This window comes from Chelonoidis abingdonii, chromosome 22 (genome assembly GCF_003597395.2).
Source record: "Chelonoidis abingdonii isolate Lonesome George chromosome 22, CheloAbing_2.0, whole genome shotgun sequence".
Classification (NCBI taxonomy): Eukaryota; Metazoa; Chordata; order Testudines; family Testudinidae; genus Chelonoidis; species Chelonoidis abingdonii.
The window spans coordinates 25,608,527-25,627,117 of NC_133790.1; the positions used below are offsets into that span (position 1 = coordinate 25,608,527).

Sequence of the window (18,591 nt, forward strand, 5' to 3'; positions counted from 1 at the left end):
ATTTTCACTGCATGTTTCATCTCTATTCCATACCTTTCCTCTCTTTCTGACTTTTAGGGCTTGTCTTCACTGCAGTCTAAATTGGTGCTGCTGCAATTGACGCAGCGGCATTGATTTAGCGGGTCCGGTGAAGATGCAATAAGTCAATGGGAGAGTACTCTCCCATCGACCTCAGTATTTCACCTGAACCAAGAGGTGGAAACTATGTCAGTGGGAGAGCGTCTCCCACCAACATAGCATGATGTAGACATGTGATAAATTGATGTAAACTACAGCAAGTTAAGTTACTTAACTTACATCGACTTACCCTGCAGTGTATACAAGGCCTTGGATTGTAAACTTTTCAGGGCAGGGATTAGGACCAGTTGTACAGTACCTAACACAGTGGGGAACCATAACGGAGACTTTAATAAATGTTTTGGGAAATGCAGTGAACCAGCTAGACATGATGACAACCTGGTTGTTGTGAAACAATGACAACTAGATTTTTACTATGTTTGTTTTATTTGCCCTAAAAGCTTGTTTGTTCCTTGTTTTGTTAGAACAAGGGGGAAGTGGGGATGCCCATTGAAGTGTTTATCAATAGCAGCAATAATTTTACCATTGTAAATTGAGAAATGAAACACAGGAATTAAAGTACAAAATCAGAAAAATAATATAAAGCCATGAGTATAAATGATTTTTAAAGCAAAATAACAATGATTTTTTTTTTCCTCCTTCAGGCTGAACTCACAGGCATCAAATGGCGTAGGTACAATTTTGAAGGTCATGGGGGTTGTGGCCCCATCATTTCAGCCCCAGCCCAGGATGATCCAATTCTGCTCAGCTTCATCCGCTGCCTTCAGGCCAATTTGCTGTGTGTGTGGCGTCGTGATGTCAAACCGGATTGTAAAGAGTTATGGATATTCTGGTGGGGAGATGAACCAAACCTAGTAGATGTGATACATCGAGAACTGCATAGTAAGTTGTTTTATTCCTTCTAAATCTCTGACTCTGCAGTGGAAGGTTTTAAAGTAACTTCTGCGTTTGACTTAGTTACAGTTTATGTGTACTGAATTCTGAAAAATAAATTCAACTACAGGTGGTACTCATTTGCAAATGAACCACAAGACAAGAATTGAAATGATCTTGGGATACTTGGGGTTTGGCTTGTTAATGGTTATGTTTTAGTGCAAACTCAAATGTGCTTGTAAAGTTAGCATAAGTACAAGTTTACATAATTTAAAATATAGTATAAGATAATTAGAAATTAGCTAATAGAACAAAGACAGCTGCCCTGTAGAGTCAACTCAAGCCCATGGCATATCATTTAAATTAGTGAGCTTCTTCATGGTTGTTTAGTCTGCCATGTTAATATCGATACACATTTAGAGCCTAAATGGAGAAAAGATGCAGCAGGTGAGTATGACAGACAAAAGGAAGAAAAGAGATAGGGAGGAGAAGGGTAACAGAGATCCCATAGTTATTATTTAGATATTGGACACCTTGATGATTTTTGGTGGTTCCCAGTGTTTTGTTCTGTTTTTTAATCAGAATAAAATCAGCTATTTCTGCCTGATGTACATACCTGAATCAGAAAAACCCATCAAAATGTTTAATTCCCAAGTCTAAATTGCAGGGCTATCAAGTAGAAAAAGTATTATGTATTCATTGTAGTTTAAGTTGAAGGTTTAACTTATATCCTTTTAATATACTATTTATATTTATGCATCACAACCAAATATGCGTTCGCAACTCCTTGTCCTCAAAGAATGCAAACCTGGTTTCTTAAGAAATATAGTTGAGATTTTTATAGTTGACTACTCCCATTAATTTCAGTGGAATTTGTATGGTTAAATCTCTAGTCAGCTTTGAAAATCTCAGTGTAAAGTTTTTGCATGCCTTTACTATTAGGAGACTCTTTTTAGCTGTTCTTTAATTTTCTCCTTAATTTTTTCTGCATTGTGTTTTTCTCCTATTTAACTATTATCCACTTTTCCTTTCAGAGATGGACTTTCATTCTTTATATACCTAATTTCCCTAGTTCCATAAACTGTTTAAAAAAAAATTGTTCACATTTTCAGGGTGCTCATTTGCCTAATTCTGTAAACAGTGTTGGAAGGATTTTCAGACCATTTTGGAATCAAAAACGTACAGTAAGAACCGGGGAGCAACTTCCTCTTGCCATAAGTTTCTCTGTCTGTAGTCTTTGCCACCAAAACAACTAGAAAGCAGTAAACCTTGCAGTCTAGTCCAAATGTACACTTTGCTATGTTTGTCCACTGTGCATAGTTGTCCCCCCCACAATATAATTTGTGGGGCGTGGCCTATTGTATTTCTGTACTACTTTTATCCTATTTTGTAACATACTAACAGTGTCATACTTGCGTCCTTACAGAATTCATGTTTTCGTGAATACCAGATTGTTTACTTGGCAATGTAACCTGTGAAATCTCAGAACTGAGGTGCCTTCTGTGTGTCTCTAGGCCTGTTTTATGCAGGTAGCAATGCAGTCATGTATAATTAAAGAGATGGCTCAGAAGTGCTGCATCAAGATATTCCACTAATGTTAATTTTTTATGAGGCACCTGTTCTGAGTGAAAGCACGGGTGACATTCCTTCTTACCCAACTAAGCTTTAATAATATATACTTATTCCCTTTATGAAATGTCATTTATTTAATATTTCAAATGCAGTGTGGGACTTAAGTATGTTAGGTGATCTTTTTATCAGAAGGAAATTGCAGCTTGGATTTTCCATTTTTATTGTAAAATGGTATAGCTGGTTTAGACATCATGTTACAAGTAACAGCATTATAGTAGTTATTGCTTCCAGAGATAACAGTACCGAGACGTAATTTCTGATGAGCTTGTTTGATATGGTTTGGAATAGCATATAGCAAGTAAAAATATTATCACTTTGTTGTGGGTTTAAATTTGGCACAGGATCAAGTGAACTGTGTTGTCCAGCATTTTGTGAAGAAACGAAGAATAAAATTTTTCAGCATGATCTAGTCTGTGAATTCTGTACAGTGGCACCTTTTCCAGCAGCAGTGTTACACTGACTAAAATTGTATGCGTGTGTAGTTAATTTCACTTTGCCAGCATTACTAGGAAAGTACAGTTGTACTGGAGTACAGCTGCTATCACTCTAAGTGATCATTTTTCTTTACTGCTAATGATGCCTCAAACAAAAGGGAAAGAAAGGAAGCCTCTGGAACAAAATGATTTTAGGGGAAGATGTGTGGAAAGAGAAAGATGTTGAGGTTAGTGAAGGGGAAAGTAGGAGCAATTCAAGCATATTCTGTGGAGGAAATACATGGAGACTGAATATGGAAGAGAAGAGAGACCCTGAGAAGAGGGAACAGAAATACTGCCACTGATTGGATGGATAGTTGCAAGAAACTGAGAATTAACACCCTCTGCCACATTTTTTTTAAATGGTTTTTATTTAGAATCTTCATCTGCATTTGTAAGAGTATGAAATCACTGCTTTAATGTGCTTTTCATACATCACAAGTAAGTTTATTACATTCTGCTACTAATTGTCCTTAATTATACTTATACTGCTTTAATTGTTCAAAAAATACAATATATTGGTATTGTAGTGTGCCATTTAATCACACTGATTCCATGGTGACTGTTGATCACCTTTTCTGGAATTGCAACAACCATTACAGAAAAGCAGTCATTTCTGGGATGGAATACCTGCAATTGTTTAAGAACGCATAATAGAACTACAAAATAATTTAAGACAAAACTAAAGAATCTAATCAACACTGCAGGAGAATTTAGATAGAATGCAATTTCCCAAATTAAAATTGAAACAAGACACTGAGATTAGCATATCATACTCGTGGCAAAAGTTCCACTGGATCTTTTATTACTAAGTGGTCAACTTTGTACATATCACCTAAAAGATAGTAACTCTGGAAGCATATAAATCCTTAACACCAAGGTAGACCAGTAGTTCATTATTGACTCTGAGAGAATCATACAGATTTTAACACAAGAACATTGGTTGTAATCATTCTGTTTTTTAATTAGACATTGCATATTGTTTTAAAGAGAGTGGAGTGATTTTAAATCATAGTCTAAACATTGCATATTAAAAATAATCAGGTGGAAGTTTTGTAAAAATGAACTTGAGAATTTGTGCTTTTGCAACTTTAGATAACAATTTATAATTAACCAAATTATACTTTTTATAAACTCACATCAGTTAGATTTTATTTGAATTTTACAAAACTGCTGTATGAACTCATTTTTGTTCAAACTGTATTTTTTTAAAATAATTAGAGCCCTGATTCTGCAAACCATTATTCATGTGAGTGAAGTTTCATACCTGTATAGTCTTCTCATTGACTTCAGTGGACTATGCATATGCTTAAATTGCTTGCATCATTGGGGTTTAAAATTGTATTTTTATTAAATATTTCTCTTAGTGGACTAATATCTTTGTCACTTTATAACAAAATAATTTAAGTAGTAACAATGAAAAGTTATGTAGACTTTCAATATATTAGAATTAGTTGTGAATTTTTAGTACACAGTGCCCGAAATGTCAACTGAAAGTTAAAGTTAAGTTTCTAAACTCTATTTAGGCAACTAAGGGTGGAAATTTCAAAAGCACTTAAGTGATTTGGGAGCACAGTTCCCATCAACTTCAAACTGCAGGCCCTAAATGGAAGAATATAACCTGGTTGAAATATTTTAGTTTTCTTGGCTTGTGGAAGTTCAGTATATCAGAAACTGGTATTGGTTGCAAATATGTGCACGCCATTTATCAGTTTTGAGTTTTTATCCCCATAGTAAGGGTGTTTATGAGGTCCTGGGGATTCTTCTTTTTCAGAGCAGAAAAAACATTTTCAGTATGAAATTTCTTAGTAGAAAATCTTTGTGTAAAGTCTGAAATTCTAATAACAGGAAACTAATTAAAGAAAAGTTTGAGTGGTAGCCATGTTAGTCTGTATCAGCAAAACCAACGAGGAGTACTTGTGGCACCTTAGAGACTAACACATTATTTGGGCATAAGCTTTCGTGGGCTAAAACCCACTTCACCAGATGCATGGAGTGGAAAATACAGTAGGAAGGTGTGTGTGTGTGTGTGTGTATATATATATATATATATATATATATAGTACATGAAAAGATGAGATTGTCTTACAAAGAGGGGGGTCAGGTCTAATGAGACAATTCAGTTAAAGTGGACTATTATCAAAAGGAGGAAAAATGACTTTTGCAGTGGTAATCAGAGTGGCCCATTTCAAAAAGTTGACAAGAAGATGTGAGTAACAATAGGGGGAAATTAGGATGGGGAAATTAGTTTTAGTTTTTGTAGTGACCCAGTTTTTATTCAGGCCTAATTTGATGGTGTCCAGTTTGCAAATTAATTCCAGTTGTGCAGGTTCTCGTTGGAATTAAGAACAAAATATCTACTCTATCAATTTAGGGCTATAAAATGAAAAATAAAGAACTAGCAACATCTAAATAAAATTGATGTAAATACATTTGTGACTTAAATAAATAAAACAGAACTCCCCCCCAATCATGTTTTTATCCATCCTGGTTTGAAATAGAGGAGTTAATTTTCTAGAACATTGTATAATTGATGCCACAGTTATGCTTCTAATAGTAATAGTAGAAAGTTTACATGAGAAACTTTTTTTTTTTTTTTTTTTAAATAGTGAAGACATACTTAATATATTTCTTGCAGGAGGGAATCAGGTTTTGTTGAAAATTTTCTTGATTTGAGAGTTTTTCTGTAATTCAAGTGAAAGAAAAAAGAGCACTTACTTTTGGAAAACTGGTGGATGAACATGTAGATAGTTAAATGCAGTCATCAAATAAATAGTAAAGTAGTTGCTTTTAAACTTTATGCGATGTTTTTATGGATTATGGAGTAGCAGTAGTGACTTTTTTCCCAAGTTTGTTTGGGTTTTTTTGCATGCACCCCACCCTCCTCTATAACAAACTGTTTTTTAAACATTGCCATCAAACTGCAGATTTGTATTTGTGGGGAGGGAAGAAAGATAACTTTTTTTTTCTCTCCCTACCTTTAAAACAAAACAAATTAACAGACATTTTGGGTGGGCAGGAGGAAGTCAGGTATCTTCACAAGTTTGAAAACTTTCAAATTCTCTTTTGTCATTGCATATCTTCAGAAAGAAGTAGGGTCTGAAGTTCCAGTTTAGTTTATGGATTCCATTTTATATGTTTGTGTCTTTTGACACTTTAAATCCAATGTTAATTTTTTAAAAAATGTTCTGAAAATAATGCCTTAATGGTCCTTCAGCATCTGGCGGATATCTCAGGAGCATAGTTTGCGTCTGCCTCTTTGTATCTCAAAAAGCATGTAGAAGTCTATAAACAACTTATTTGCTATCTGTTGCATAGGTCCTGTGCACTTTATAACCTCACGTTACTTCCTCCTCACCTTAGGAAATAGGTATAGAGTTCACAAATGAGCATGTTAATAGTCTGTAGTAAAGCAAAACTTATAAGATTTAATGATTTGTGAAAGGGTTAACTCCCCCCTCCCCAAATGTCCTGTGGCTTTATCTCTGTACTGATGTGGACATCTTAAACCTTGTCCCCTACTGTTTATGTAGTACAGCACTTATCTGAACCATGAGAGTATACAGGGTTTATGGTGTGCATAGTCAGATAGAATAGAAACAATACTGCTGGATAGGTCCTTGATATCTATATTAAGTTTAAAAGTAGGTATTTTGTATTGCCATTCAAAGATGAATTGGAGGGTACGCTTCTGTTTTTGTACGTTTTATTTTGAGTAGATGGTGCATAGAATCATCATAGAATATCAGAGTTGGAATGGACTGCAGGAGGTCATGTAGTCCAACCCCCTGCTCAGAGCAGGACCAGTCCCCAACTAAATCGTTCCAGCCAGGGCTTCGTGAAGCCTGACCTTAAAAACCTCTAAGGAAGGAGATTCCATCATCTCCCTAGGTAACCCATTCCACTGCTTCACCACCCTCCTTGTGAAAAAGTCTTTCCTAATGTCCAACCTAAACCTTCCCCTCTGCAACTTGAGACCATTACTCCTTGTTCTGTCATGGTTGAAGCTGTGTGGTGTAAAGTGTGTGAAGGGAAAGGGGGTCAGAGTTAACTTTGGGTTTGATACTTCAGTGATGATTGATCAGAAGTGCGCTTAACTTCTAATTTGATAGTATAACTTATATTACTGTACCTTTTTATGCAAAGCTGTGTAAAACTGTTAATTACCTGTATGCAGCATGAATTTCTATAGCGTTACCAGAAAAGCTGTATGGCTAGATTCATAGTCAAGGGACCTTACTATTAAATTTAGGCTGACTGCTCTTATTTCTTGATCTGATTTATGGGAGTTCTGAAAATGAACTTAAAACAATCACTCACCACAATGGTGGGTTTGTTTCTTTAGTTTAAAAAGTCCCATCTGGTTCCTCTGTGGAAAAGCCTGTTAAAAGTAGACAATCCTAATAAGATCCAGAAGAAGATTGGAGTGTTCATTGAGGAGGACATGTGCCAAGTCCTTTTGGCCTACTGATGTCTGAGCTAGAGGCTTGCAGACAAAAGAGAGAAATGTTCAAGAAGAGTCTTATGCCTCTACTAATTTCCAGTTCTGCTTCTTGAAATTGTAGTTGGCTTTTTTGGGTGCTTCAATAACCTATAGAATTTCTTATTCCCATTAGCTCAGTGAGGGTGTGAAATCTAATTCATTACTTCCTTTTCATATCAGATTGCTCTCTTAAATACCACAAATACCTCCCAGAAAGGATCTAATCTGCACTACCTAATGTGTTACAAATAAAATGGTCCTTCCATTCGATAGAAACATATGCATGAAATCTGCCAAATAGCTATTTTACCATTGCACCTGGGGGATTTTCTTTGCACTCATTAAATGTTCAAACTCTTTGTATTATGTTCCTGTTGATCCTAGTCCCCATTAGTTAATAGGGGGCTTCCTCTCTGATTTGCATTGTCCACTTGGACTTTGAATCAGCTTTGCAAGCGTTCATGGAAAATAATAGCAGTCATCACAACTGTTTTGAGGAAGGAAAAGGCTCAGGTATGATTCTGTATCTCTGTACTGATTTATCAAGAATTCTACTTCTCATTCCACAAATGATGTGGACATATTTGTTCATATGTTCCAGAAATTGAAGTTTATAGTAAACTATTAAACTATAATGAAAAGTTTCTTATCTGTAGCGCAAGATCTGGTTTATCTAAGAATGCATTGTCAGATTCATCCTTTCCTAAACATAATTGATCAAGTTGGCACTATAATCCTGTGTGTCAAACCCTTTGTTTCCTGTGGCTTTAGTCTTTTTTCTTTTGCTATTGTTCTCGGTGTCTGGTTCTTGAGCCAGACCCTTGCTTTTACATCCAATTCAGTAATGTTGCACTTCCATGAGTCCTTTGAAGATATTCTGTCAAACTGAGGATACTGGTAACTGTACAATATTGGTTGCAGGATGTTAGTGTTTTGAAGGAAATTCTGTGAACCAAAATGGCTTATTCTGTGCAGGTAAATCATTAGGGGTAGAGAGCTTATCTGTGGTTATTCTGTACTTTTGTGTGGTTTGGCAATACAGTTAAAATCCTGCCTACATTGAAAGATGGAACTGTGGTTTAATCCTGCCCACAGGCATTTGTATTGTAATGGACTGTGCTTACACAAGAAGGAATGAAATCTAGCTAAAAATAGAATTTTGTATGTGTTTTGGAAACTTTTCAGTTTAAAAAGCAGATGTCAGTATCAACTACATAATGATGACTATTTAATGTAAAAAATACTAAGGTATGGCTGAAAATAATAGTGGTAATTTAGAGGATTTGAATTGTGAGGGTAGAAGTTACAACAATCTTTGTAGTACAAAATTAAACACATCTCACTACTGGAAAGCCATTAGCTATTGAAAAATCTGTCTCCTTGCTGATTACTGATAATAAGGATATTTAAGAGATTTGTTTTCTTAATTCTCCAGAGCACACATTGTTTTAATAGGTTTGAGATCATTAAATTTTTACTTCTTTCAGTTAACTAAATGAGAATTCAATTTTTTTTAACTTGCAAAATTGTGCTGTCAGCCTTGGATTCAACAGTCCATTAATTGCAGTGTAATGATTGCTAGTTAAAGTTTGGATTAGACAAAATAAACTTTTTTGTAAGAAGGCATATTAAATGAGGCTATTGTGTCCTCATTTGGGATTAAGAAATTGCTTCATGGGAAAGTGCCAACTCCTCTTACACACATGAAATTGACAAGAGCTTTACTATGTCTGTGCAAGATGTCTTCATTTTGTTTTGTTTCCCCTTTTAAACAAGTCTCTCCCCCCACTCTTTAGAACTGGTTTTATTTATATGCAGGCAGTGTATAATTCATTTTAATGAATCCATCCCATTTCTAAATGGGAGAATCCATGAGAATTTTGTTTCTGGTTTTCACATAGGCACTCGGATATTCTTTTTTCATATTAACAAAAATATTGGAGGTTTATAGTTGTCGTCATCTAAGGGAATATATATATACTCCCACATCAACAGCTTGTAGTTAATGATGCATCATTCTGAACTGAATGAAGAAACTACTGAATACACTGATGTTTTTTCCCCTCATAATTTGTAGTATGTGGTGCTTCAAGATTGCTTTAATTTCTGTTGTTAGTCAAGGCCTACGTGTCGGATATTTTAGTATTGCACTTGTAATCTTTTCGTATTTGAAGTTTTCTTTTGAAACCGCTACAAAGTGTGTTACAACTAAAAGGGAAATTTCAGAAGAAAAACTATTAGTAATAAAAGGTACCTTTAGAGGCTACAAAAATAAACTCTTTCCTCTCCATTCCTCCTCCTCCAAAGAAGAGGTTAAGTTTCAAGCAGAGAGTGAGAGTTATTCAAGGTTCTGAACGATTTCAGAAGTTTTATTAATCTTACAAGAGCTACATTAACTACCGTTTTCCTTCTACTTTTTGTTTTTCGGCTACTTTTTGGTTTTTTGAGGGGAGGGGAAGTGAGATTATGTATGTTGTAAAATAGTAACTTCCATTGTGCACTGGTTATCTAAAAGATTCTTTTGCATAGCTATTTCAATAAGATTAGATTTAGTAGGTGGTTATATATATCTAGGAAGGAAAAGAAAATACAGGATTCTGAATTTGATAAGCAGTAGACGTGAACTGTTGTGAAAATATGTCAAGATCATCATAACTTGGAAATCTTTTAAGATAAAAGCTAGAAAGAAGTACTACTAACAAATTAGAAAGAATTATTAAACAAAAAGTGCTTGGAATTAACCAGAGTGTTGAGACCAAGTTGAAGTCCAACTTTTGGATGTAAATAAAAATCTATGTTTTACCACAGGCAACTCACTGAACCAAATAATTAGTTTTTTCCATGAAAAATTAGACGTGATACTGAGGCTGCAGCAGAGAAGTATGTAAAGGAATTTACATGCTAGTTATATTAAAATTAAACAATCATTAAAAGATTGTATTTTAAAAGTACTACTTGAGGGGAAAATGAAGAAATCTAATCAGAATTTGTTTTTGCTGTGCATTTTGCAAATTTAAGCAATATCATCTACAGCAGTTGATGTTTTTTGCTTCAGGGAATCCTTTTTCCAGTGAAATGAAGTCACTTAACTGTGTAAAGTAAATCTAAGTTAGCTGCAAGTGAAATCTGCCTTAATAGAATTCATTACTAACGTCTGTATTTTCATGTACTGAGTCATGCTGTGAACAAAGACACAGGTTGGCTGTTAAATTAATCTTTAAAACTAGATGAACTGTTACCTTTGATTACATATAGATTCACATTTTTCTAATGTAAATAATGAAGGCTTGTACATAAGCCGTATGATACTGTTTAACAAATGTGAAATAAAAAAGCAAGACTGTTTTGAAGTTCTCATAGTTTCTCTTTTAAAGGAAAATTTCCATTACAGAAATCATTTGTTCTTTTGTTCTTTATAATCTTATCAAGACTCATTATACTTTTACATGAAAATTTTTTGTCTCTAGAACAATAAGATTATTGCATCTTTTAATTAGACTCTTAGTTATCATCTTAGCTATATTTGTGAGCATTATTATCTGGGGATCTGAATATATCTCCATTTTATGTGTATAATATATACACAGATTTGCATACAGGATAAAAACTGACCCTTTGTTTTCTATGCAGTTGCAATCTTCCATGAAATGTGAGCCACAGTACAATAAATAAAGAAATGTTTCTGAATGTACACTCTCTCTGCTGAATAATAGAACTTTTTATTTGGGTTCTAATAAATTTTTAGCTGAAATAGTATTCCATAAATTTGCAGAGAAAAATGTCCTTGCACAGACCTGGAAAAAAAAAAACAAAACAGTTGTAAAGCAGTATATGAAATGCAGAGGCTTGTAGGAACTTTACTTAAGAAGTGAAATTGGAATTTCCTCTCTGTTCATTCCCTATGAGTATTGCTTGAAAAAAATCTTTTGGAGTTTAAAAAAATAAAATAAAATAAACATCTTGTCAGAAGATGTCACACATAGCAATCGTTCATGTAATGAAAAGTAAAAATCTGTTCTCAGTCCAAAACTTTGTTGGAACTGGAATTAATGTTTTAAATACCCATTAACACCGTTATAAGGAAACGAGGCAGGGAGACCCTTACTAACATGTTGTTCTTTTTAAAATAACAGATCCCTACAAAAAACATGCGGGTATCTGAAAGACAGGAAGTGACACTGTAATCTTAATAGTAGTTCTATATGAAAATATTATACCTACTATTGTTACTTGGAGGGTTGTAGACTTATATGGAACTAATCATCTTTTAGGTTAGCTGGCTGACATCCAACATCTCTGGCTGTCAAAGGTTTTGTAACTCACATTGCTTATTCAAGTACATAATATATGCCAACTTTCTGTGAAAAGTTGTGTTCCTGTTTGAGTACTAGTTATGGAAAGACTATAAGCACAGTTTTCGACCACCACTAAGTGGGTCACAAGAGTTGCTTCTCTTATTTACTTAGGGACTCCTCAGGTTCAGAATTGTGACATTTGGGAAAGAAACATCCAAACCCCACAGATTTCCAGTTGTATAAGATTTTAATTAACTAAACTAAGCATGCATATATATATATTTATAGAGGAACGTAATAGGTTTTCTCAAGTTTGCGCATACACACAACTCATACAACTCCTAACCTATGAAATATTTGTGTGTGAGATCTTTTAAACAAGAAGGTGGTTTAACCTAGTGGTGTTTTGGGTATTTGAGTCCTATAGGTGCCATTTTCATACATTGTGTGAGTTCTGTTCACACACACTCCTGTGTGGACATATACACGTACACATTCATTGGCAACTGCCAGCTGCAGGTTTTTTTAAAAAGCATTAAGGACAAGAATGCAGAAGTAGAGGCATCCCTTTATTAATAAAAAACAAAAACAAAAACCCAAAGGTTCTAACCATCCTAAAAAGTCCCTACTAAAAGTAATTAAGGTGCAGCGCTAACAAAAAGTTGGAACTGAAATTATAGGAAAACACCAATTATATATTCCCTCAGCCATGCACAGAGAGGGACAGTTCTCATTCTTATGCTTATAACTTCCCCTATATATGTTTATGTTCAGTGTCTCAATTTGAATGGCATTACTTTGTCACACAACATATGAGTGAAAAGTTTAACTCAGTTCAAGTAAAAAGTATTTTCCTCCTAAAATTACAACTTTGGGGCTCAGTTTTTATATGTGGACCTATCTGCCTCACACTGTTTACTATAACTGACAATTAGAGGCTAAAAAAATTGTTCGATTTTTGCTGTTTGTGTATTTAGTGCGTTTGACGGCATTTTGTGTGGTTGGTTTCATGGTTTTCCTTGGATAGTCGTATGTTCTCTGCAGTGTGAAAGACCCACAAAAACTAAGAGGGGGAGCAAAACATATAAACAAACTAGGACTAAGTGATTTATAAACCCAACAAAACTGACAAGGAGACTCAAAGCTTCTGTAATTATTTTAGGGTGGGAGGGGAGTGTGAAAAGACTAGATTTCCAGTTGGCAGTATCCCTTAAGCTTACAATTTTAATAAAAACAAAATCCCTCGTCAAACAAGGGAAAGCACGGAAATCCAAGGGTTACATACCTCAAACAATCTTAAATCTATCCATGTATTCCTGCCATTTTATGTACTCTCCAGGGTAAGGCAGATCTGTGTCTGACAAATGTAGTAGTATAGTACTTGGTTTACCTATTACCTCTGGATATATTCCTGCCTGATCCAAAACCTAGCAACAGCTGCCTGTCTTAAATCTTAGTTACTTCACTGTACTTCAGTGTTTTCTCAAGGGCTCTGGATGTTTTAAGCCATGTCCTAAGTTTATATAGCAGAGTGTATGTATTATAACTTGCATAGGGATACTTGGGTTTTTGATGTCTGCTGTGTGGAAGCTTAAAATCTGTGGTTAAATATTGTCAAGTTTTCAATGATTGAAATGAAGCAAATACATTAGGAAGGTGAAATCAGGAATTGAAAAGGTCTTGACTGCATGTATGAAGTCTAATAACAATACTTGAGTTTACATGGTGACTTCTACTTAAGGGTTTTGACATCTTCCCAAACACTAGTTAATTTAGCTTCACGACATTCCTGTTAGATAAGTGCTATTATCCCCATTTTACAGATGAAGAAATGAATCAGAAGATTGATTGATTGATTTGCCTAAGGTAACAGAAGATGTATGCAAAGTCAGGAATAGAATCTAGATCAGTCCTTGGACTCCTAGTGTTGTTGCTAAACCATCTGTCCCCTTCCCAGAGGCAAGCAGTTGATGATTGACTTCTGGTTAAGTAAATGGCATATGTCATTCAGTGGGGTGGTGCATATGTTTCTATTTTTGAGCATGCATCCTTGTACTGAAGTTGTGTGACTCATATTGCTGGTGTTGAAATTGCTGGTGATGTGCACAGGATTATGGTTGTTCTTGGACTTGATGTGTAGGGTGGGCAGGTTAAAGAAATGTGGGATATAAAAATGCTTTCCCAGGCTTGCATGGAAGCTGATACAGACTTCTTAAAGCAATCATCGTAAAAATGTATTTTAGGGCATCCTGCATCTGATTTATTGTAACAAATTTATGTGCAGTAACTTCCTTTAGAGAAGTTCTCTTTCCATTCTCTACTATTTTTACTATAGCCTAAGGAACTGGGATTTTATAAATTGTTATGCTGTTTATTGAAATACAGGTTATAGTAGATTAAAATGATGATTTGTCTCATATATAAAGATTCTTTCTTTTCAGGGGAAACCCTTCATTTGTTGGGCTCTTATCTCTTTTAGCTCAGGCAGGTAGCCCAATTTCATGTCACTGAGAACTTCACTTAATACTGGAAGGATACATACACATGCACTAATGGCAATGTTTCTTTGTCAAGCATTTTGCTTTAGAAGTTTATTAAATCTTAATTTAATTGAATGGCTAAACAGGGCATTTGTTGACTTGCATGCTTCTTACCAAATGCATCCTCAGGTTTGCCATCCAGGGCAACTAAATCACAAAAACAAGTGTATAGAGCCTTCCACACACAGGCATTTGGAAAAAAGAAATTATGAATGGATTTTCGCCTCTTATTCCCCCCCCCCCCCATCTCTCTAAAAGTAGAATTTTTGTTCATTAAGGGAGTCATTGGGATCCCTCACAAAATCTTAATTTAATGACAAAATTACAGTTTCTTTCTCAGAAGGTATCAAAAGTTGTTTTTCCTCTATGGAAGCTGTGAATTTCAACTAATTCTCTATTATACAAAATTCTTTAAAAAGTGCCTGAGAGAAGCAATTGCAGGAGTCCTTGTCTGCTCCTAGTATCCACAACTCATTCCCCAAATCTTTTCAAGCTATACAGGTGATCAAAATTGAATTTCAAGGCCTGTTGATTGGTCTCTTAGTGGGATGAAGGTATGACGTATTAGTTTACTTCTCTTTTGCCTGCAGAAAAAGGTATTAAACCTTCTCAGAGCATAAAGAATCTCAGTTTACTTGTCCTGTGCCTCTAAGGCCATCAGTAGTTTTGAGATCGACTGCCAAATTTTATCCTTGGTTACTAGAATAATCAAAATTACTTTAGTAGGATTGCACAAATATAACTAAAGACAAAATGTGACCCAAAATCTAAAGGAAAGTAAGCAAGAAAGATGGTTTTGCATGTAATTGCAGTGATGCCTCAATAGAACAATATATTTTTTGCAAAGTTTTTAGAATAAAATACCAAGAGTTGTCGATGGGATAGTAGATCTGTAATTGAAAGCCTATTTGGGAGATTTTGCCTTTTAATGTAGGGCTCATTGCTGTTCCTTATAAAAGAGCTTTTGGGAAAAATAGAGATGCTGCAGTGAAGGGCAAGAATAGCAGAGGAAAAAATCTAGGTCGTTGGTGTCTCCCCGCCCCCTTCTCCCAATTTCTAAAACAAATTTCTGGATCACTTGTAATCCAAGAATAGATATATAGTAAGATACCTCTAGTTCACTTGTCTCAATCATCCTCAGTCTGAACATAGGAATTCAGATGTTCACTGCATTAATAGCTTTTTGGACACCATGATTCCAATTTTTTCAGTTCCATCTTAGGAGGTGGGCACTTCATTGTGGAAGGTCCTCACCCATTTGGGAACTGCATTATGTCTACCAGCTATAAAAGGAATCTTTTGCGTTCCATCGGAACTTATAATCCTGCAAGATAAACTGTGGAGAATGTTGCTCTGAAGGGGTCACAGTGATCTGGCTTGTTTAATGAGCTGGGCCCATTCAGACAAAATGTGTTTTTAATATAACCAAATGCAAGATTATATATCTATATATATTGGAGAGGGTGCAGAAAAGAGCCACAAGAATGATTTGAGGGCTGAAAACATGAATTACAGTGAAGGATTGAGGGAGTCCTTCAAAATGGCTCAATCTGTTTAAATTAATAAATCCGATAAATTATACTGTGATCAAGTTATCTCTTGAAGTAACTTCATAGGGAGAAGATATTCGGTACTTAAGTGCTTTTTAATTTTGCAGAAGAAGACCTAACCAGAGCCACACATCTTAACAGTGAGGGTGATTTACCGTTGGAACAAACCACCAAGGAAGTGGTTGTTTCTCCATTTCTTGGTGTCTTCAAATCAAGACTGGGTGCCTTTCTGGATGGAGATGTATCTGTATCTATATCTATATATCCTCTCCTCCCACCCTTTTCTGTTGAAAAGTTTTACACTAAAAATACTCAGATGATGAAAAACAAAAGTCTAAGACCAGCTAACATCCTTAACTGTAAAAACAATGCAAACTGAAACACAAAATTGATATGCAGATATCCTGAGCTATATTTGCAACCATTGCTATGTTCTTAAACCTTTTATTAAGGCAGAGTTATAATGAAAAAGTTAACATACCACATCTTACATTACCTGTTACTTATTCAGCATCAGGTTATTATTCAAAGAATCAAACTAAAGATTCTAGCTTGCTGGTTGGGGAACCCCCTTTCTGTGAGGTATGCTAAAAAGTGTGACCAGATTTCTAAATACCTATCATTTTGTGGCACTTCTTTTGTATATGTACTTGATGTGAAATCTTTTCCATTACACCAAGGATAGTCCATATTTTATTACACTGCAGTTTCATAGGAGTCATCACAACATTTTTCCAGTAATGTGCATACTAAGACTAGCTGTTAACAAAAATGAAATTACTTTGTCTTTCTGTTCAAAAGGTAGATCCTTTACAGGTCAGGGGGTCTTTGGGAAGCTGGCATTTTGTCATAAGATGTATCTCTTTAATAACTTCCTCCCAAAACAGTTCCTGGACAAAACCATAACCTGTTACCTTTTCCCCACCTCCAACAGAGCACTTCCCTAATAGCACAAATGTGATGGATTTTAATTAGAGTCAAATGCCGTCAATACAGTAATTTATAGGAATTTTCTTTGAGCGACATAAATTGAAGGTAGATATCTGCTTCTCCATGTAGAGAGTCACTCATCCAGATGATTTTTTTTGTCTAAATCCCTCTCCCATCTTTTCATCTGATTGTGTTTTCTTATCCAGATCTTTTTCAGTCAAAAATTGTATATACCTTAGAAATTAAATCTGGTGTTCCAGCGTTCTCATGGGTCAACTTCTGAAATGTGGTTAAAGGTCTAGATAGAGCTGCCTTGTATCCAAGTTTCCGAATAAAATGTTTGACTTGTAAATATTGAAAATACAGGATCTTAATATTTGCATTATTACATCTTTTGGCATGATTTTAAATGAGGATCCAGGAATAGCTGTCCGTATTGAGTATTCTCAACTCTTATCAAAATGACTATTCATTATGGGTATTTCCTGGGGAGAAATTTCTGCTTATTAACGCAGGTAGCTTGGGGAGAGGGCCTCGGCTACAGGAATTTAAAAAATTTGTCTAGAGCTGCCAGAGTGGTCTGGATGACCTTTTATTTTTGGTGCCATAAATTACTTTTTAACTAATAATTTTGTGAATAGCTATATGTGGGCTCCAGTCTTGTTAGAGGGTTATCCAGTATTTGGTGTTTTTTGTTAACCTAATTGACCACACCTTTTAATTGTGATGCATAATAATAATAATAATAAGAAGAAGAAGAAGAAGAAGAAGAAGCCAAATTAGAGGCAGCTAGTCTACCCCATGTTGCAGGCTTATACAGAACTTTAGAATTCACCCTTTGTGTTTTTATGTATCCATGTGAATTTTTATAGTGCATCCTGCCATGTTTTTAATATCAGGGATATCAACAGAGATGCACTGCAACAAATATAACAGCTTTGGGAGGACATTCATCTTTGCCGATGCTACCCTACCTCACCAAGAAATTTCATATTTGTTCCATTCCTCCAAGTCTTATTATTTCACATTGGAGGGCTCATTTAGAGCAAGGAATGGTGGTGCCAGATCATAGTCTTCAGGTTGGTCAGTCTTATTTAAGTGAGTTGAGTAAAAACACTTCTATCCATTCTGAGGTACAATGCTCATTGTACCCACATCACTTTACAGTTGTGAAACATGGGTACTGACAAAACATCTGGAGCAAAACCTGCAAACAAGAACTGGATAGACTAAGTATTGACAATATCTGTGGAAGACTGAGCGTGCAGTTTGTGATTACAGTCATTAGAAGGTTCCAACTATGATGGTTTGGCCGTGTTGCTAGAATGACCTCATACTGACTGCTTATAATTGTTCTCTGTGGAAGAGGAGGCATGGTGAGAGAGGCTGTGGACGTCCAAGGAGACAGTAGTATAACAAGGTATATAAAACCATCCAGACAACCTCTAAATAGGCTCAAATAGTTGCTCAAAACAGACATGGATGGAACCTGCTCATAATCTTGTTCTTACACAACCTTGGTGTTTGGAAAAAGGAGATGATACTAATTAGAAGAAACCATATTTATAGTAAGGTTGATTTTGATAGTTTTCTGAAAAGTATCAATAGTATATTTTATGGCATCTTCACAGTAAAGCTTCAGCACTATACGTTATTAGTGGCTAAGCTGAATTAATTGAATAGGTCTATAGCTATAGCTACCAAATTCACAGGACATTTTGATCAATTTCACAGTCA

At 35.2% G+C, this 18,591-nt stretch overlaps 1 protein-coding gene across 4 annotated transcripts in view; it reads left to right on the forward strand.

The window, feature by feature from the left end:
* Positions 1-18,591, forward strand: part of MED13L (mediator complex subunit 13L) — a 413,400-nt gene that overhangs the window by 42,492 nt on the left and 352,317 nt on the right. For 3 of the 4 annotated variants that reach the window (XM_032800003.2, XM_032800004.2, XM_075059960.1), the window contains exon 2: positions 723-960. The exons of the other annotated variant lie outside the window; for it this stretch is intronic. In XM_032800003.2, coding sequence (XP_032655894.1) covers positions 723-960 — 238 coding nt within the window. The remainder of the gene's footprint in view (positions 1-722; positions 961-18,591) is intronic. 4 annotated transcript variants of the gene reach the window in all.